Raw genomic sequence first — 20,668 nt, forward strand, 5'->3', positions numbered from 1 at the left:
GTAGGAACACACAGAGATGATAATTTGTTGGTGGATCACGTAGATTGGCACATCCACTCATGTCTATCACTTACATTTTTAATACCAAAGGAATTACACTCTGGTTTTGGCTGATGTCAGGTGTCTGATTGTGGACAGAGATATCACCTGATGGTCGAGAGCCTTTAGCCCTTTCGTAGGAGAGCGAGCAGCGCAGCTGGCAGTACCTTTCTTTTGTTCATCAGTTAGAAATTTAAGGCAGAAAAGAGAGAACTCACAGCGGTACTTGTTCCTTACAAACCAGCCCAAGATGTTAGTTGCAGCTATGATAATAACAAAAATATCTGTCTGTGGGCTTTTCACACGATGGAATGTTGTCATAATACGCCTCCATTCAGGTGCTCAGTGGTGGTATTTCTGCTTAAACAATGGAGATAGCTGATGAGGCGGTCATTCAACATGGGTTGGGGGCATTTGTGTACCCGGTAATGAAAGAATGTGGCTTCTTGTGGCCCAGATAACCTCTGAATGTGGTATCAGGGATCTCGGCATGCTTTCAGGACACACTTGAGTGTGACGGAATAAAGATCTTAGTTCTCGGTGTGCACAGGGCCTATGGTGCAATTTAATGTTTTGATTTTTAGAGTTGTCACTATGGGGGGCGGGATGCAAATGTAATTTGGATTAATGGGGATGCAGCCCTCAAAGCTTGATTATAATTAGTCAGACACAAGTTTAAAAAATAACTTAACTCTCGTCAACCTTCTCAGGCAGCAAGTAACCTTATCTTTATTTGTCTGTGGCATCAGATCCATGGCTCTTCCTTCTGACTTTAGCTGTGGTCACATAGGAGTCCAGCAGACACATTATGAAGACACTGAATTTTACAAATGCCGTTGCTGCATTGGTATTTTTCAACATAGCTTTCATTTTTGGAAAAACAGTGACAGCCCTTAAAAAAATAGATTGGCAAATATTCCTTTGATTGTAATGTTCATGAGGTACAAGACTGCCAGCCTCTGTTGGTCGTCTCAGTTGGGCTTTACCATAGAGTCACTCATCTCACTCAGGCATGTATATTTTTGTATTTTTTTTGTGTTGGCTAGTGGTGGGAAGGAATATTGCAGTACATCACAATGCATTGTCTTGCAATATGTTATTGATAAACTGGCATCAAATCTTGAGGCACTAAGCTAAGACCAAGCGCGTAGCGGTGCACTGTTCATGTCAGTTGTCAGAGTCTGTGAAATGGACTGAATCGAAGTCAGAGGATATCTAGTTTTGATATTTTCTTCAGTTACAAAAATATTGTAGATAAAGTTTTGAATTTCCCCACTTGGGATCGATAAAGTATGATCTTATATTATCTTAAGTATCTTGTAATAACAGTTTATCTTATGTTCATGTTCTTATTCATACTCGTTGTTATTGTGGACGAAGTGTTGTGATTGTATGGTGAACTGGAGTGACTCCCACCCCTGGTGCTGACCTCCTAATGAATGATGAGTGCTTGCTAGCAGCTCTTCCTCTGTGTGATTTGTGTCTGGTCCTTAATCAGTGCTGTGTCTTCTTTTTCCCTCTCAACAGACAGAGGAGGGCTGTTATTATAACAGTTGTAAGATGGGTTGGGTTCTGCACCTTCACAACAACACGTGACCCTTGACAAATTGCTGTAAAATATACCACACTGAATATTTGAGGCGTGTTCTTGGGCAGTAGAAGATGAGCTCATAGGACATAAATGAGAAATTTACAAATGGCAATAGAAGAAGCGTGAAAAGCAATTTGAATGTGAGCATTTGCCAAATGTCATGATTTTGTAAAGATGAATTTGTAAGATTTAGTTTGATGCTTCATAATATTTTTGACACCAGATAGTATGTCACTCATTGGCTAGCATTCATCGAGTGTCTGAGTATGAGTGCTAATCTTGGATCAGTTATTATATCCTTCATAGATGGTCAAAGGGACTTGGTCAGTGATTTCTGAGATTAGCACTCCTCCCTCTCGATACTTGATCTATGTGAATGAGACAGAAGTAAAAACATTCTCATTTTTACGTGAAGCATGTAAATCATAGTGAATTCTCAAATAATGATGAGAGCCTTTCTCAGTAAAGGCTGGCAACAAAATGAAGCGACTATTAACTCACCAACATATTTCCCATTTTTAAAAAAAAGCGTGTTTTTTTTTATTGCTCTTTTTCGTCAATAAGCAGGGTTGCATCAAATCTACTTGGGCAACTTTAATGAAGGGTGATTTAAAAGGGAATTTTGGGGGAGATCATTGCACAATTGGGACTTCTAAAAGATTCCCAAATTTTTGTTCTCAGAAATCCTTAGAAATTATCCACATTAGAGTTTATAAAATACTCATCCAATTCTGAAATTCTGCGTTGAAAAAGTCATGGCCACATGACTTTTTTTTTTGTTTTTTTGGCTGAATTACTGTAGTATTATCTTCATGACAACTATCACCCTTTGCTAACTACCAAACCAGATTTAAATATCACTTTTTCTAGAAACTTGCCCCCCCCCCCCAAAAAAAAAAAAAACTGGGGGGGGGGGCAAGTTGGGGGGGATTAATTGTTTAAAATAACTAAATATGGAAAACTATTGTCACAACAGCAGTCAAGTTGATATGCCAAGTAGGGATGAGCAAGGGTAGCTTTCTGATCGATGCCTCTTGGAGGGAAATCTATTTGTAGAACTCAGCTGTAAATGCAGCGCAGCGGGGAACGGAGAGCCAAAGCTTATTGTCGATCAAAACAATCAGTTACCATTTGAGATTAAGAATTCATTCACTAGTAGTGAAACAAAAATGCATATTATGGGAATATCAAGGCTATACAATGTTAACTATCAAGTTAGTGAGGAGGAGGGGAAAAAAACGGTCTCGTTCAGATTTATGCTAGTTGACATGTTAAAGAGAAGTCGGTTGGCTGAAAAATTAGGCAAGTACTGTCTGTATATGTTAAATGCAAACAATTACTCATCTACGCAAATATTGAAAATCAATGAGGTACCAGGATACCATGTGACCCAGGGGCATGTTAGGTAGTGTAAATACATACAGCCCGGAGCATAAATGAGAGGTCATGTAGCTTGGCTACTGACAACACGCAAACAGCAGAAGCGTTTGACTTATTACAATAATTTTTTCAGAATAAGCCCATTTCTCGGTTCATACCTCTTTCAGTTGTCATTTTTCACTTGACTCTTACTTTAAAGATCATTTTTATGTAGATGGATTCATGTCAAGGCTATGAGTTGCTGGGGAATCTAGCACATCTGACTCTGCTATCAACGCCGACGTATTAAAAGACAACTCACTTTTCCAGCCTGCCTCTGATGGTGCAGGAGGAAAGAAAACAGGACATATTTGCAGTTTGGTTCCACAAAGGAAACTTTGAGATATGGTGATTAGAGCCTGAGTTTGGCTGTTGGGCTCATTGAATATTGGCTGAATACAGATGCAGAATATTGGTTAGGGATGCCAGTATTTACCAGTTACTTAAATGAGGAAAAGTGCATAAAATAATCCCTTTTTTTGCATAGTGAAAACCACATGTAAATATTGTGATGCCAATGTACTTATTTTTTAATCATTGATGACTTTAGCAAAACTGGAGCATAATATATATATATTTGAGCGCCTTATCTGCCCTGTTTCCTTATTATTGTTGGTCACATATGTCTTTGGTCAGTATATGGTGATAGAAGAAGATGCTCTTGTTAATTTACAATGATGAACTTCCCAGTGGAGTTTTTTTTATTGTATTAGTGGACTGCTCTCATTTTTGTCAGTAAGGTTTACTTTTAAGCAGTACAATATCCTGCCTCATCACCTATCGGTGTCATTAGTTTTTATTGATTTCAATTGAGGATTTGTTGCTAAATATATTGTTTTTAAATAATTGGTACCAAATGGCTGCTTCCAGTATTTCGATATATTGATACCAGCATCAGTCCCAAAAATCCAGGACTGGTCTAGATCTACTTAATACAACATATAACGTGACATTGCTGTTTTAAAGCCAACTGATGTCCAACCTTTTGGATGATAAAGTTATTTGTTATAACTGACAATTAGCCTGCTTCCAGTACATATCTATGTCAGGCTTCTAATATCGACACTGTCCTTCATGTGTTGCGATGTGCTGCATCGATTTAACTGTGATTGGCACCCAGTTTTTTACTTTAGCTGTTTCTTACACCTGATGCACATCCAGCATTTGTCAGTCTTTACATCCCTAATATTGGCAGTTATGCATTTGTATTGGTCTCTTGAGTAGCTTCACCATAGAGATGCAATGGAGCTGTTATTTTTTGTGAACTGTGGTGTGATTTTCACGTGGTTTCGTTCATGTGAGAGCCTTGTGTCGTGGTCACTGCATTAGCATTGTGATTAAGTGTAGAACTAGGATTATCTTATTTGATCCCACAAATGGTCAGGCACGGAATTTTACCAAGCTAGCCTGATCGGAGCACATCACACATGAAAAACTGTCATTAGTTCCTAACTCTCAGGCAGTAGGGAAAAAATAGAAGAACGACTGTATCTCTTAACTGTACCCTTAAGCAAATAACATATATCAAGACTGTTATTCGCGATGTCAGTTCTTTTACCTCCTTCACTGAGCCTCCTCTGAGACGCGAGTCCCCCTGGGAAGGCCCACCTCACACTTAACAAACCTCTGTTCTAAGTGAGTTTCTGCCCTGGAGAAGGACTTGGTTTTGTAGCACCTAAAAACAGTAATGGCATGCTTTTGTTGTACACCTTTATATCATAATTTCGTCACCAGCTGCTTGTGGCAGACAAATAATGTTCTCATTAAGATATTTTTGCAGGTCTTGAGAGCCTGTCAATCTTTACATAACTTGAAGTGGGAATGCAGCTATTCATCAACAGGAAACTGATTCATACACTAGTTAAGGTACAAAAGAAAAATAATGATAATTTAAATTTATATAGCGCCTTTCAAAACACTCAAGGCTAAGAAACAATGAAAAGGAACAGTATGCCAGAAAAAAGCCAGGTCTTTTCAATTGAACGTACACTTCTTTTTTTCTGTTTTTTAAGTTGATTAGCATTTTGATAAAACATTTTTGGATCTGTGTATGTGTGTATGTCGCGTGTGTGCGTGTGTGTGCGCGCAGTGTGGTTATTTTCTTGAGCAGATTTGGGCAACTTGGGGACATCATAACTAGCCACCAAATTGCAGTATGCTCTAAACTACCTGTTGCTTATAGCCTTAACATACATTCTTTAATGTTTTTCCCAGAAAAGTGTGTGTGTGTGTGGGGGGGGCTTTGTCATCCCACATGAAATATCAGCCCTCAGTGAGAGTCAGCCAGAGCAGAAGTTGCAAAACACAACACATTGTGTTTTGAGGAGTCTGAGCATTAATTTTCTCGACAAATAGCATTTGTTTTCGTAAAGAAAGCTTGTTGTCTAGCCTTTACCTGGCACACCAACAGTGTTGTTAATCCCAGGAGGGGACAGCTACTCTAACAGGATACCATGAAAATATGTCAAGCATGTCCTGGTGTTATTATTTACCGATAGCCTGTTCACATGCACTTGTGTGTTTTTGTTGAATCGCTTATTGAACAATTTATTTCAGACTGCAACTTAAAGCTCAGCTGTGTTGGAGCTTCAGAACTGTTATGGGAAATGTATGATTTAGCTTTTATTGAGACCTTTTATCTAACGTTGAGAGGGGCTGTGGAAGTATCAGTATTCTGTACTACAGTATAACACTACCACCCTCTTAGAGCTCACGAATAAGCAAAAAAGTAGAATTATAACCTTTTTAATAAACCAAACATCGTAAACCTTTTAATCGTTACAATTCTCTGCAGAGTTGTCATATTGTATTGCATTAATTGTGCTGCCAGCTCAACTTCAAGAGATTAGGGGTTGTGTGTGACACTGTGTCCAGTAGAGCAGGCCACTGCCAGGATGACTGCCTGTGACTGCTAATAAATAAGGATGCATAATTTAACTGTGCTGCTCCCTTAGACTTTCCAAATGTTATATCCAATGAATCAAATTGTGAAAGTGACATGAGTCGTTTCACAGGAATTGTGTGTCTATAGCAGAGTATGCATATGTAGTCCTGTTCTGCATTACCACTTTAAATAAAATGACCCAATTCCCATCAGTTTAAAATGCTTTTATTACCTCAATTCCAATCATTGAGGTAAGGTAAGGACATCCCTAGTAAATGCTGGGCCCTGTGAGTGTGGGTGGTGAAAAATGTAAATTCAAACATGTTAAAGGACAATAAAAGAGAAAACTCAAAGTTCTTCTTTTCCTTTCCCACACTTCTTAATCTAAATGACTATAAAATTGAGGTGAAAAAAAACAGTCTTAACCACAGTGTCATTGTTGGTGCTTCTGATGACTCTTTTGAGTTGCTGCTAGTGTTTGTTGCCCCCCCCCCAACACACACACTCACACACTCACACTCAGAGCAGCCAGCAGAAAGGCTGCAGTTGTCATGACAGTGAAATGTAGTTTTTCACCCAGATGCTATCACACATCCCCCGCATACGGCAACACATGTCAAAAGTCATAAATAAGCTGTATACATGTATAGTATCGATTATAGTATAGGTATAGTCATGTTTTCCTCATGAATAAATGGCTCCAAAGTTCAGGACCCATGCCTTGCAGCAACAAGCCTAAATTATTTTAAAAACATATTGCAGGATGATTACTTGATGCTAAAAGTTAACTAAGATTTCATTACCGTTAACTCTACCTATCATTTTCTAGTATGCTGCTTTTTAATCACTGTATCCATTATATTAGGAGATCTTGAGTCTTTCCCTGTACTAAAGAGCCATTAACTCTGCTCAATCACTCTTTTGTTCTTTGACTCCACCTGCTGGCTGATTAGTATAACTTTAAGAATTAATACAAAGATTTTAAAGTGGGAGGCGGGCAAAGAGAGAGGGCCCAGAGGTTCTGACTCTGAGCCCCAGAGGGGGAAGGGGGAAGAACATGAGTTAGATAATTGTGATTGCATGTGATTCGGTTCAAGGAGACTCAGTAGTTTTGAGGGATGTTTCGCTGTTCCAATAGTCAGAAACTAGTAGTAATACTAAGGCCAAACTTTGTTTGTGTATTTTGTGCACTCTGAAGGTATGTAAAACAACTGTATTATTAATAACTCGACTACAAAGAGCATGTCCACAATCTCACATTCAGAAAACCCCTGCTTTATTAACATCATGACTTTAATGTAATTATTTACAATAATAAACTTATTGTTTGAAATGTATTATTAAATGAAAGAACCAACCTACATGTATGAAATGAAGGAGGAAACGAGGAAAACCTGAATACATGACTAAGTTTACCTCCGTGGCAGAGGTCTGTTCTTGTTTCTGTCATGTGATGTTTGGATGAATGAATACTTTTCCTCAAGTTTCAGTCTTTTGCCGTGATGTATTTTCAGTTTTGAGATATTTCAGACTGGTGATCAGTCATGACTTTGGTATTTTGTAAGTATTGAGGTATAAATGCGTTCATCTTAATTGGTCGAGATTGATTGGAATACAGCTGGGTAGCCTTATAATAGTACATCATTCATGATTTATTAATTGATTTATAATTAACATCTGCTGAATATTACCAAATAATTTTTTCAGTCATACATTTTGTTTCATCAAGTGGCAGACCTGTTAGATATTAGACAGAGCAGTTTACTGCACACCAGTCAAGTGTTCAAATGTAGTTTATATTCAGCCACTATAGTGCCCTCAAAAATAATAAATGTGTGTAATTTTAACTTGTTTCCATGGCATGCACCCTCGTTTCTTCAAATCTCAAAAACTTGTGGTGTTGCGGTAACAAAGTTTGAATGATATTCAAACAGTTCCCAGTGAAGCATGAAGTATTATTTCTTGAAATGCACCCATGTGTATACACATGAATTGTTCTGTTAGTGTGTTTACAGCATATCCCCCCGGTACAGAAATGAAACTGCTTGGCAGTGTGATTTTGGTTTCTCAGTGATGCAGGCTGGTTTTCATTTAACTTGTAAAGGACATCGAAAAACTTTCCATTGTGAAAGGAAGGCAACTTTTCATGGGAAGTTTTGTCAGTGATTTATTTGGTTAAACAGCCTGAGTGTGCAGTGTGGCCCGTGCATGTCTTCAGTAATGCATCATCTTCAGATAAGGACTCTGCTCTTTTTGCTATGAGACGCTCATTGGTTCGCTGCAAAAATAGATGTTAAATATGATTTGAAGATAGTCATTATGACGACAAAGCAGCTTCATCTTCCACTGTAGTTTCAGTATCTATAATCATCTGATGAAAGGCAGTACTATCGCTGGCTCCCTCTGAGCTACAGTAAATAAAAACCACCTCTCTGTTCCCCGGTTTCTACTCCCCACTTGGGGTCTGCAGTTTATGATGAAATGAAAAGAAATGTTTTATTTTTGACAGCCATTATTAAACTCATGTAAAGCGGTGTTGCTAAATTAAATTAAATCATTTTGCCTCAGTGCACACTTTAATGTGCACAGCCTGCATATTTTAGGGAACGAGGTGTCTTGTTTACTTAAACACAAGTAAATGTATTTATTGGCAACAAAGACAAGAACAATGGTTGTGTTGCAGTAGAAGTTGGTATTTGGTTAAATTTTAGCTGCTTCTTGTCAAGAAATATGGGCTGCGAGACTACTAAGTGGTGTATTATTTTACACTTGGTGATTCTTTGTCCTTAACAGTTGAAAGTTTGCCTTCTTTTGCATACCTAATTAAGCAAACAGTAATCATCTTGAAGGATAGAATTATAATACCCCGTTTCAGAAAACTGCTTACACTGTCATAATGGCGGCAGTCAATCCCTCTCTTCTTAGTGGGTGCTGCTGATGCTTTGGGAAGGTGGTGCCTCGATGGAGTGACTGGAGAAAAAAATTAGATGCTCAGAACAAAGCTGTGCATTTCATGTTCATTTCACACTGTTTAAATCGAGCTATAATTCCGGCTGATTTAATTGAAAACATACTTTTGACTGTTTCTTTAATGCTGATCTGAGATGCTGACGTACGAGACACTCAAAACAAAATATTTTCATTGCTTGTCTTCCAGTTCTACAAGCATGTTGTCCAGAGTGTGGAGAAATTCATACAAAAGGTAAGTTGTTTTTAAAGGAACTTTTCAGTCCCACCCTGCCTAAGAGGAGATGCATTAAATTCTGAGAAAGTAAATGCATATTCTTCATCTACTGACACCAACAATCTGTCATTGTATAACAGTGCAAACCAGAATACAAGGTCCCGGGACTGTACGTCATCGACTCCATAGTCAGACAATCACGACACCAGTTTGGCACAGAGAAGGATGTTTTTGCTCCACGCTTCAGCAAGAATATCATCGCAACATTCCAGCACCTCTACCGCTGCCCCTCAGATGATAAGGTCTGAGCGGGTTATAATAGGATTTTGTGTTGCTTTGTAATTACATCTTGGCTTTACTGATTTTATTTGAATAGATCAGGCTCTGCCAATGTCCTCAGTTCATTGCACTCTTACAATTGAGCTTGGAGCTTTTGAATACTTGGATTTTGTCCTTGATTTTGACTTTTTCCACAGGCACTTTGCTTAAGTATATTCACTTTAGCACCTTGTATTGTATTACTCTTGTGTTACTTTAGCGTCTCTCTTTTGCACTTGTGTTTCCAGAGTAAGATAGTGCGGGTCCTAAACCTGTGGCAAAAGAATGCTGTCTTCAAAAGTGACATCATCCAGCCTTTATTGGACATGGCAGCAGGGATTCCTCCTCCCAGTGTCACGCCTGTCATGCCCAGCAGTGCCGCCCCAGTCAATAACACGACACCTGGTTAGTCAGTGAACCCAATAAATCACACATACATTCAGGTAGTTTGACATCACATGCTTTCCAGGTTAGTTCATGCTCAGTTTAACAGCATGTCCGTCTCTGTGTATCCAGGCACTCCAGCCACCCCGGCCACCCCAGCCAACATCGTCCAGGGTCTGCCTGACTGGGCTTCCCAGATTACCAATACAGACACTGTTGCTGCTGTGGCTCAAATCCTACAAAGTCCTCAGGGACAACAGGTTAGCGAACCCTACCAGTCAACTTATGAGTTATTGAATTATTGAACCTAACATTTAGGATTTCGCAATAAATTATTGGTACCATTGAATTTCTAAGTCTAGTTCTCTTTCATAGCATTCATTTCAGTGTCTCACTATGGAATATGTCCCTTGCATGTCCCGTAGTGAGACATCACATTCGTGCTCCTCAGAGAGCCAGGTTTACGTGATAAGCCTGAAGTTAAGTAGCCTCTGTTGTTCAAGCTGTGTCCAATAATCTGTAATCACCTGTTTCTGGCACCAGCTCCAGCAGCTTGTCCAGAGTCTGCAGATGCAGCAGCAGAAGCCCCAGCCATCCCTGCTGCAGGCTTTGGATGCTGGCCTGGTGGTGCAGTTACAAGCTCTGACAGCTCAACTCACTGCTGCTGCCACTGCCAACAGCCTCAACCCGCTTGAGCAGAGGGTCTCCTCTTTCAATAAGGTAATAATGGGGGCTGCGGCCCCTAGTTTCTTAGATGTGTCTCCCTGTGTGGCCTCCTAATGTGATAGTTTTGTGCCTTTTTGTAGAAACTCTTGGGTCCATTTGACTTTGGGAATGATTCTGATCGTGGTGAAGAATCTAAAAAGGATACTGCGTCATCTCAACTGTGAGTTCTGTTTGTTTTATCGTCAGAGTATTATGTCCCAATCTAAACTAGCAAAGTTCACTATAGGTGTTTGAGTGTAATCTAGTTGTTGCTCACTTCCAGTCCCATGGTGTCTGAGCCCATCAACAGCTCCCTATTCCACCAGCTTGCTGAGCAGCTACAACAACAGAACCTGGAGCAGTTTCAAAAACAACTTTTGGAGCACCAGCAGAAGGTGGGAGCACATATCGACATCTGCATAAATTTCAGATGATACATAAGTGAGTCTCCAATATACAAGTGATCCAAGCTTGGACAGTTTAAAAAAAAAAAGACGAAGAAGTGAATTAAAAAAAAAACATAAAAGAATTGCTTGGTGATTTATTATTAACAGTTTTAAATTTTTGTTTAAAATCTTTTTTATCTAGCAGAATAACCACTTTTAAAATGTCATCCTTACATACAGGCCCTCTTGATCAATTAAATATAATTGATAATTAAGACAAGCATTGGTGGCAAAGGTAACAAATACACTTCCCTTTTATGTTGTCCAGGCTATGAACATTGAGGGGCAGGACTCAGTCTTTGGACAAGACAACTCCATAGTGACTGCTCAGAGTAGCAGCCAGACGCAGCTTCCTGAGCCTGAGAACAAGCTGGACGATTCCATTGACAACCAGCAGCAAGTATGCATAGACTTGTAGACCCTGTTGATTCATACTTTTGGTTGCAGTTGTGTGCTTTCATCATTTAGAATATTTTCTCAGTGGGAGGATCAAACTTAGGATGCTCTTTACACTATAGAATGTGTTGGCGGTTCCGGCAGTTCTCTACATTGCCATGTTGTTGATGTGTCTAAATGTGTTCAAATGATCTTTTTTTTTTAGGACATGGATCTTGATGAGGGCCCAGATGGTATGGAGGAGGAGAGTTTTGAGGCAGAGGAGAAAACAACTGTTAGTGCACGCTCCAGAACACGCTCTCGGTCACGGTCCAGGTCAGTCACACTTACCTCTGAAATCCCTTCTTTTTCTTGACAGTAATTATTTGCGTTTACAGAATAGGAAGTTGTTGTAGTCCTAAATATTCTATGTGACTAGCAACTGTAAAAATCTGCATTGTTGTTGGTATGGTATGTGCTCTGCAGGTCTCCCAAGAGGAGAAGATCCAGGTCCCGCTCAGGCTCTCGTAAACGAAAGCATCGTAAGCGATCAAGATCACGTTCGAGAGATCGCAAGAGGAAATCATCTCGATCATACTCGAGTGAAAGGCGCGCCCGGGAGCGAGAAAAGGAGCGCCAGAAGAAAGGACTGCCCCCCATTAGATCCAAGACACTAAGTGGTTAGTTCAAGTCACTGCTGAATATTTGAAATGTTTTCTGGCTCCACTATCTTTCTGATTAGTACTAAAGCTTTGATTTCTACCCATACCTAGTGTGCAGCACAACCCTGTGGGTGGGCCAGGTGGACAAAAAGGCTACTCAGCAAGATCTGACCAACCTATTTGAAGAGTTTGGACAAATTGAGTCTATTAATGTGAGTAGAGATCTCCTTGGTACCAACCCTTTTAGTATAATGAAATAATAATTTGACCCTGAGTTTGGCATTATTACATCATGATTATGAGCTGCTGTTAGCTTTCATATTTTGACTTCCACTCTGCACCTTTCTCATCTCTGTCATTCAGTATTATCATTTTCCTCATTTGCACTTTTAATCCAAAACCGTGGTGGTTCCATGTGGAATAGACACATTGCTTTGTTTAACCCTCTAATGTCCTGTGTAATGTTATCTGTAGATGATCCCTCCCAGGGGTTGTGCCTACATCTGCATGGTCCACAGACAGGATGCCTACCGCGCCCGCCAGAAGCTTAGCACGGGCTCCTTCAAGATCGGCTCCAAGATCATCAAGGTACTTATTGCCTTAAATCTGTGATTTTTTTTTTTTTATTGAAATGCCACCCTCCCCTGAGTTTCCTCTAATTTGAATGTCTGTTGACCTCTAGTGGTGAAATCTTGCTTTTCAGGCAATTTGACCAGACGCGCTTGTAAATGTCTTTGAAAGAAATTTTGTTGTCTGACTGATACTGTGTGTATGTGATACAGATTGCATGGGCCCTCAACAAGGGGGTAAAGCAGGAGTATAAGCAGTTTTGGGATGTGGACCTTGGTGTCACCTACATACCTTGGGAGAAAGTAAAGGTGGATGATTTGGATGGCTTTGCTGAAGGAGGAATTATCGACCAGGAGACTGTCAACGATGGTGAGAAGATGCACATATTCCTCTATGAACAGAAACAATGAATTTTTTTCGACTTTATCAATGACTTGTAGGACATGCATGTGAGTTTGTACTCGCATAAGGAAAGCATGACTTAGATATTCAGACAGGCACTTCATGACACTTATTTTAGACCCTATTCCTTTGGTTATTTGTTTTGTTGTGGAAAAAAACCAGTAGGAACAATGAAGACCGAAATTGTGTCAGCTAAACTCTCAAATCCCCGCCAAAGAATGGGATGATAGTTTTTAAAATTGTTTTCATCTTTTTGTCTGTTTCTACAGAGTGGGAGGCAGCCAAGAATGCTGAGCCAGCCAAGGAGATTACAAACCAACCAGTAAGCGCTGAGACTACAGCAGCGTCCAACACCCAGACGGAAACATATAGCCAGCAGGTCACTATGATGCCTGTGCAGGTAATGACTTCTATCTATCGCAATTTTTGGAGAGAATGTAAACAGAGGAGTGTGCATAAGGGTAATTGGTTTAGGTTTTGTGTTTTTTTTTTTTACTGAAACTGTTAATCCTTTAATGTGTTTATTTAACTCTGGGTATTATCTGTCTTGTGTTGCTATAATTATATTTTGATGGCGTTTAAACAGGGAGGGCAGCTTGTTCTACCACTCACACCAAACTTCACATAGCGTAATCAGGCTTTGCGTGATTTCTGGGTAATTCAGAACTCATTACATATAGTTCATAATGTGTATATTGATGTCATAATTCCAACCAATCTGTGGTCGTTCAGTTTTCATTGGTGTTTAATTCAGGTCATCTCTTTGTCTAGAAAGGAATCATTTATAGACTTTTTTGTGATGATAAGAGTCACTGAGTTTTGATGACATGTAACCTGGACTCATTGGTCCTCTAAACAAAGTTTTGTGAAGTTTTTAATTGTCGTCTTCCAACTTCTCTCTCTCACCTAGCTGCCAGTGGCGCAGGCTGTTCCCAGTGCAGTGGGTCTGGTGCCTCCTGCTTTCCCAGTCACCATGGGCATACCCCCACCTGGCTATGGGCCACCACCACCATTTATAAGGGCTGGCTTCAATGCCTCGCAACCTCCTCCAGGTAAATACTGCTAACTAAATAATGTAAGTATCAAATCAACACAGACTTTCATGCTAACACTTCATTCTTTCCTGTTGTGCAGGGTTCATGCAGGCTACACAGACAGCTGGCATGGTCTCAGCACCAAATTGTAAGTAAGAATATGGCTACTTTAGTACAGAGAATGCGATGATTTCAAGGAAATGTTTGGATTAAATGTTTTACTAACCCTTTATTCTCCTCTAGCTTTAGTGCAGCCCTCAGTGGCAACCAGCCAGGAAACTGTCAAGGAATCACCATTTGGCTCTATGATCCCTACGACTATGCCTGGCAGCTTCATGCCCTCAGCCATCCCTGGAGCCAGTGTGTTTAACCCAGTGGGAGTCCAAAATCAGCAGACCCCCAGTGAGAAACCACCACAGTCTGCTGAGGGTTTGGATGCTGCTACAGAAATTACACTGCAAGGTGAGGCAATGCTAACAAGGGCTTTCTTAGGAAGTGTTGGAAGTGGAATAAAATTTTCAATATTTACGTTTTATTTGTTTCATCCTCAGGCATGCAGAATGCAGTCAGGAGTGGAATGGGTCTCCTTGGCATGCACCCGTCCGCCTCCCTCCCGCACCCACTGCACCAGCCTGGTCTGACGGGTCAGAGAATGCCTGGACTGCTGCCATTGGATGTGCGTCATAACCTCCTTCAGCCTGGGGCGGCTGCTCGCTTCCCACTTCTCCTGCAGCAGGCTCCCAACCAGCAAGCTGCCGGCCTCCTTGACAGTTCCCTCCAAGCTCAAGCCCGCATCAGGGCCCCATTCCCTCAGTTAGACCCCTTCAATAGGGCCCCCAACCTTACCAATGAAAATGTGTCTAAAACAGAAGATGAGTCTTCGTCAGGAGCTGATGAGGGCAAGGACCAGGATTACCGCTTCCCCCCAATGGAGAAACAGAGCACAGGTCTGCTGAGGACCCCGCCACCAGAGCACAGGGAGCCCATTGGAGGTGGTGGAGGAGGAGGCAGGCCCGCCTTGCTCCAAACTCCAGGTACTCAACCACCCAGAACCAGTCTGCTGGGACGTCTGCAGGCTCTTGCAGGCTTCACTCCTGATAACCGCTGGAACCAAACCAGAGGGGACTTTGATGAACGTGATGGCATGCGAGGAGTTCCACAGGCTCCAGGGGCTCCTAAAGGCTTTCAGGAGGACCGCCCCACACCAGCCCAGAACTACCCCAACCGCTTTGATAACCGTACTGGGATGGCTGGAGGACCAGCCTCTGGAAATGTTGGTACTGTTGGTGGGCCACAGGCATGGAACCGTGGTGGTAGTGCCACAGCCACTTTTGAAAATGAATTGCATCAAGATCTAGATGACCGAAGACGCCCATGGGACAGGCAGAGAGACCGAGATGAAAGAGATTTTGACTTTAGGAGGGAAATGAATGGGAACCGCCACAGTCGTGAAAGAGACCGAGAGCGTGATAGGGAGAGAGACAGGGAACGAGGCAGAGATCGTCCAAGAGACCACGAACGTGACAGAGACCGTGACAAAGAGAGAGACCGAGAGAGGGAACGTGAGCGTGGGGGCTGGACACCTCTTCTCCCTCTACCAACACCTCTGCTCCCAACTCCACCTCTTAATCCCAGCCTGACTCTGAATCAAGGGAAGCTGCTTGCGCCGCTCAAATTGAACCCCCAGCTTCAGGCACGATTCCAGTCCCCACTCCTCCCTCAAGCTCAGACGAAACCTCCGCTGTTAGGTCTGAATCAGCAGCTGACTCAGAGTCATGTTAAGTCTTCACCCCCATCGCAGAGCCTAGCAGCTGTGGCAGAGCCTCAACTAGAAATCCCCGCTCTGTCTGAGACCCCTCAGGCACAGACACCACCCTCAGCCCAATCACCATGTGACAACCAGGCTCAGAGCCCTTTGCCTGAAGCTCCCACTGAGGTACAGTCTGACAGCCCTCCACTCACAGCATCGCCACCTCAACCCACAGTACAGCCCTTCACCAAGACCATCAGCTCTCCAGACACTGGGACCCCAACCCAAGCCTCACCACCTAATGAGGCATCATCCCAGGACTCACCTATGGCCTTCACACAAACTGACAGCCCCCCTGAAGAGACCACTCCCTCTCTGGAGGAGCAGGAAAGCCTGCAGGAGGATGAGGAGGAATCACAAGAGAAAGCCTCCTCACCTCAACCCCAGTGGGTCAATGGACCTGAGATGAACAATAGTACTGTGGTTGAACCCACCCCAGAGGCCTCTCCGGAGCCCACCATTGACCCCTCCCCCAATTCTCTGCTCCCTGACAGTGAACCAGAGGAGCAGCAGCAGATCGCCTCTCCTAAGGACGTAGACAGTGAACAGAGTGAGCCCATGGAAGAAGCTGCGAGTCAGCCAGTGGTAGACACTGTCACAGACACTGAGGGGACATAATCATCACTCAGTAGGTAAAAGATCATTTTGTAAAGTTGTCTCTTCTTCTCTGTACTCATGTCAGCAACCCACCACCACCACCACCACCACCACCACACGGGACATGGCAAATACTGACTCACATCACTTGTTGTCTAATAACTGATAACAAATGATTTTATCTCTCACAAATACCAGTGTACTTAAATAGAAGGCTCGTTAGCTGATTTATTGATAGAAAAATTTTGTTTGTATTTTATTTCCTTTTTCCTTTTTTAAGTTGTAATGCCACCCCGTCTGATTTTATGAAGCTTTGGTGAATTTTATTGAATTGCCTACCAAACTGTTCCAATTGTGTATGGGGAAATGAGCTTTGACCTTCCTATGGAAGAGAGGAAGAGATCCTGGCTGTTCAACAGTGGATTGAATACAGTTAACACGTGATACTTGAAAACGGCAGTTGCTGGCTCATTTCTGTCTCCTTTACTTTTTTAAAATGCTGCTGCAAAGTTTTCAATGAATGCTTTTGTGGTGTCCTCCTCTGCTTTCTGTTCCTGAGCAGAATTAATAGCCTGCTTACAGTGAGACCAGTACTCTGCTTATAATTGGAATCATTTTAAATGAAAACATGAATATGTTGTATCCCCAAAATAAATGTCTGTAATTGTTTCTAATTATACAATGAATACACTCGAAACAACAACAAAAAAACAAACATGCCATGGGAAAGAAAGAAAAAGAAGAACAGAGGGATATTCTGGATGTCAGGTGCATATGTTTTAGTGTGAAATAAACATGCTTTGTCTGTTTAAACACATGCTTTAGGACTGCTTTCTGACCCAGGACCATTGGAAACTAAGACTGCTTTACAGACTCGTTCACACTGTGCTGTCGCCTCAGTCGATTTGACGTTCTCGTAACTCAAATTGCTGCTATACCATCCACCCACAGAGCACTTTGTTGGATGCAACCGAGGGACGTGTAGTTTTTAGTTTCTGATGACTGTATGTTTGCCTAAGCTCTTGCTGGGTGACTGTTGCGGATGGGATTGTGCCTTTTTTGAATGGATTTGTCATTCATGACGCTACTCAACACGACTGTGATTTACACCAGACTGTGCGTGCAGCTCAGTTTCAGACGGCTCTATGAACAGAATTCAACCTGCACAGAATTGACTGGCCTACCGTGTGAATGGTAGCTGGACAGTTTGTACAGCACTCAACCTAGAAGAGAACAAGTCTATATACTCATTGTTCTGTGCATGCAGGCCTGTAGTCATGTTTTTAACCTTCCTGTCTCTTGTTCATTTCATACTTGTAGTGCTTTTCTGTTGAGACACTCCACTAGAAATCCATACGCTACTGTTCTCTCAGACCAAAATGTCTACTACAGGAGTTGTGATGTTGAATAAAAAATGAAGGTGCATCAGATATTTTCACCCGTTTATTATTGTCATGAATGCAGATTCAGGTCGATCAGACTATTCTTGCGTACATCCAGCAACATTGCAGCTCCGAAAGGAAGGGGGCGCTTTCACAAGCCAGCACTAAGTCCGTGTGACTCGAACCCCGGAGTGGTTCGTTTGCGTTCTTGTGAAAGTAGAATTCGTACTCCGGTGCAGAACAAAACAGCCGATCCGGCACCACCTCTCCCAAGCAGCCCTGTCCGTTTCCTAGCGACCCTTAGTGTCATTCGATTGCGGTAAACGTTCCAGCTTCTTCCGACATGGTGATAGGAAGCAAACTAAACTCAGGGATTTACGGACTCTAGATGGAAACAAAACTACAGGGAGAGGAAGCCCAGGAGTTGATGTTTTCCAGCAATAAGACTTTGACCAATTGGAGAGAAAACTGTAAGCGCATTTCTGGCCCTGCTCCTTCGTACACGCCCCCTCAGCAAATGGTGTCCTTTTAAAATTTGGTAGGCATGAATTTGCGCAAAGTGCAACCAAACTGGACATCATAGTAATGCAACAGTCCAGGGGACAATAGTTCTGAAAGCGCCCAGTTGACATATGTCCGATTATCTGACACACAAAACAGACTTATCTTTTTATCGTGCATGTGCAGCCAGTGACTTCAGCAATCACATTTAGTGGGAAAAGTCATGAGACCTGAGATAAAGGTCAGTTTCGCACACCAGAACACAGTTAAACTGTTAAACACCTAAATATAAAGGTGTAGTTAGCCAGTGTTTTCTGACTGTGGTGACCATTGGCTGCTGGATTCCTATAAAACCAACTCTCAAAGCCATCTGATGCTTACCTGAAACAGGATGTTAGTGAGATGAAGATGCTGGCTGGCCGGCTGCTGCCGCAGGAGGAAGTGCTTAGCCAGCACACGCTAACATTGACCTCTCTATACTTGAGTTTGGTAATGGCCCTGCTCGTGTCAGGAAACACAAGCCAGGGGATTTGTTTTAACAATCGCCTACATGGCGTGTCTACTCGGATGCTGATTCAGCATTTTTTGATAGAGAAACAAAACCGAGAAGAGCAGCGGAGTGTGTTACACCTGAGCTTAGTGTGTAATCCAAACACGGATGATGAAAGTATTAATAGTTTCACTCTTGGGACCTGGAAAGGGATAAAGCTGAAAATATTCTGTTGTGTGTCCCTTTTTTTTTTTTTTAATAACTCAGACCATAAATTTCCACCTCCTCGCTGAATCCCAAAGGCCTGGGCAATTAGCCAGGTCTCTCCCTCCCGCTGACCCTCCCGCCTGAAAGATTTAACAGGCTCAGACTTTGAATCCACTGCTATCAGCTCTGAAACACACACACACGTGGATGCGGCAGTTGGCGGACGCTCTGTTGGACAGCAATGAAAATAACCCCTCACCACAGAGGTCCGGCATCCTTCAGCTTTTTAAAAAAAAAATTTAATCTGCAGCAGACCAAAGGGCACGTTCTCTAATTAAGACTATTTTAATTAGGAATCCATATAAAAGGAATTATTTGCATTCAGATCTGGTAGTTAAAGACCTCTCAGCTGCAGATCAATACAAACCAGCTGATATCCTCGGTTCTGACTCGGTCCAATTGTTCTCCTGAGCCCAATCATTAGCACGTTTTTCTCAGCTAATACCCTGTTAACTGGAACGAGGCTCCTTGGACTCAGGAAAGGGCAGGTGTGACCTTTAGTTTAGAAGCACAGGCAACTACCCAGAGCACCAGAACCTCCGAGTAGTCCGTGTGCTGGTGGTGGAGTTATTCTGCTTCAGGTCAGCCAGATTGACCAGAGACTTCTAGGCCTTTCATTAATGTTGAAGACTTAACCACAGCGGCTACTGCTCTCAGCTGCTGTTAAAGGAGTGAGGCAGTTTCAGTCCCGTGTCTGACCATTAGAGGTCAGTGTAGCACTGCAGCACGGCGAGCACTGTTGCTGTGTGCAGGTTCTTGGGAGTGCGACAGCTCAAAATCTGCAGTGCTCACCTCTCCTACCTTCTGTGCTGCATTCTCAGACAAATAAAGACCCCTGTTACCGTAGCGAAGTACGTCCACTCTTAAAATACCCTCTATTGAATCAACAATAGAGGAACAAGGGCAGAAAATTGCTGCCATGCAGGGTCTTCGTGGTGCCACCGTGCTGAAATGAATTCATCAGATACCTTTTTCAGATCAATACAGAACCTGTGTGATAAATGGATTGAGGTCCTTTTAGTGTGAGACTTGGCCAGTTTCTGCAGTTTCTTGGTTGCTGCATTCCTAATTGATTAAAGTTATTGATTAGCTCCTCCAAAGCCTCTTGACTAAAAGCAGCCTCTATCTGCCAGATACCCAGATATCATATTCAGGGGAGTCTGTGCCAAGAGGAGAAAGACAGGGGTGCTTGCAGGAATTCTTGAGCCTGAGGGATCCAGTTAGAGCAAAAACAGACCCATCTATCTTTCGTCCTCCTGCAGGAGAGGCATCCCCTATCTCTGCTCACACTCAGCAGCCACAGCCATTACTCACCAATCTGGGAGTGTTTATAACTTTCCTCTGTCTGACTCACTCCCAGTTGCCAGAGCAGGCAGGCTTGGAAGCTGGAAGAAGGTGTCTGAAGTTCCTTTCACCCAGAAACAAAGCCTCGCCAGGCCCGCAGCAGGGTGGTGATAGAGGGGCTGGAGTGATGCTGCGGCCCCAAAGGGAGGCTTGAGTGCAGGAAGTCAGAGCAGCCACCCTGGAGCGGGTAGTTAGTGGGGAGTGCAGTGGTTTGCACAAGGGCATATTGGCAGAGTGGGTACTTGGAGGCCGAAACCTTTAAAC

The 20,668-nt window shown here is 42.4% G+C and overlaps 2 protein-coding genes across 4 annotated transcripts in view; both read left to right on the forward strand.

Moving 5' to 3' along the window:
* Positions 1–20,668, forward strand: part of scaf8 (SR-related CTD-associated factor 8) — a 59,616-nt gene that overhangs the window by 5,192 nt on the left and 33,756 nt on the right. For 2 of the 3 annotated variants that reach the window (XM_086181811.1, XM_086181812.1), the window contains 18 exons: positions 9,091–9,135; positions 9,258–9,419; positions 9,684–9,840; positions 9,952–10,079; positions 10,363–10,539; positions 10,626–10,705; positions 10,808–10,919; positions 11,239–11,370; positions 11,572–11,681; positions 11,832–12,025; positions 12,119–12,219; positions 12,482–12,595; positions 12,790–12,946; positions 13,249–13,379; positions 13,890–14,031; positions 14,114–14,161; positions 14,257–14,475; positions 14,565–17,233. In XM_086181811.1, the coding sequence (XP_086037937.1) occupies positions 9,091–9,135; positions 9,258–9,419; positions 9,684–9,840; positions 9,952–10,079; positions 10,363–10,539; positions 10,626–10,705; positions 10,808–10,919; positions 11,239–11,370; positions 11,572–11,681; positions 11,832–12,025; positions 12,119–12,219; positions 12,482–12,595; positions 12,790–12,946; positions 13,249–13,379; positions 13,890–14,031; positions 14,114–14,161; positions 14,257–14,475; positions 14,565–16,441 (4,086 nt within the window). In that variant the 3' untranslated portion in view covers positions 16,442–17,233. Of the gene's footprint in view, positions 1–9,090; positions 9,136–9,257; positions 9,420–9,683; positions 9,841–9,951; positions 10,080–10,362; positions 10,540–10,625; positions 10,706–10,807; positions 10,920–11,238; positions 11,371–11,571; positions 11,682–11,831; positions 12,026–12,118; positions 12,220–12,481; positions 12,596–12,789; positions 12,947–13,248; positions 13,380–13,889; positions 14,032–14,113; positions 14,162–14,256; positions 14,476–14,564; positions 17,234–20,668 lie in introns of those variants that run through there. The other variant, XR_015109664.1, reaches the window with a different exon arrangement.
* Positions 16,400–20,668, forward strand: part of tiam2a (TIAM Rac1 associated GEF 2a) — an 83,509-nt gene continuing 79,240 nt past the window's right edge. Inside the window, exon 1 of the mRNA XM_086181808.1 lies at positions 16,400–16,455. The gene's annotated coding sequence lies outside the window, so the exon portion shown is untranslated. The remainder of the gene's footprint in view (positions 16,456–20,668) is intronic.

The sequence above is a fragment of the Aulostomus chinensis genome, chromosome 17, assembly GCF_037954235.1.
Source record: "Aulostomus chinensis isolate RoL2024-O1b breed Wild chromosome 17, RoL_Achi_v1.0, whole genome shotgun sequence".
NCBI classification, from domain to species: domain Eukaryota; kingdom Metazoa; phylum Chordata; class Actinopteri; order Syngnathiformes; family Aulostomidae; genus Aulostomus; species Aulostomus chinensis.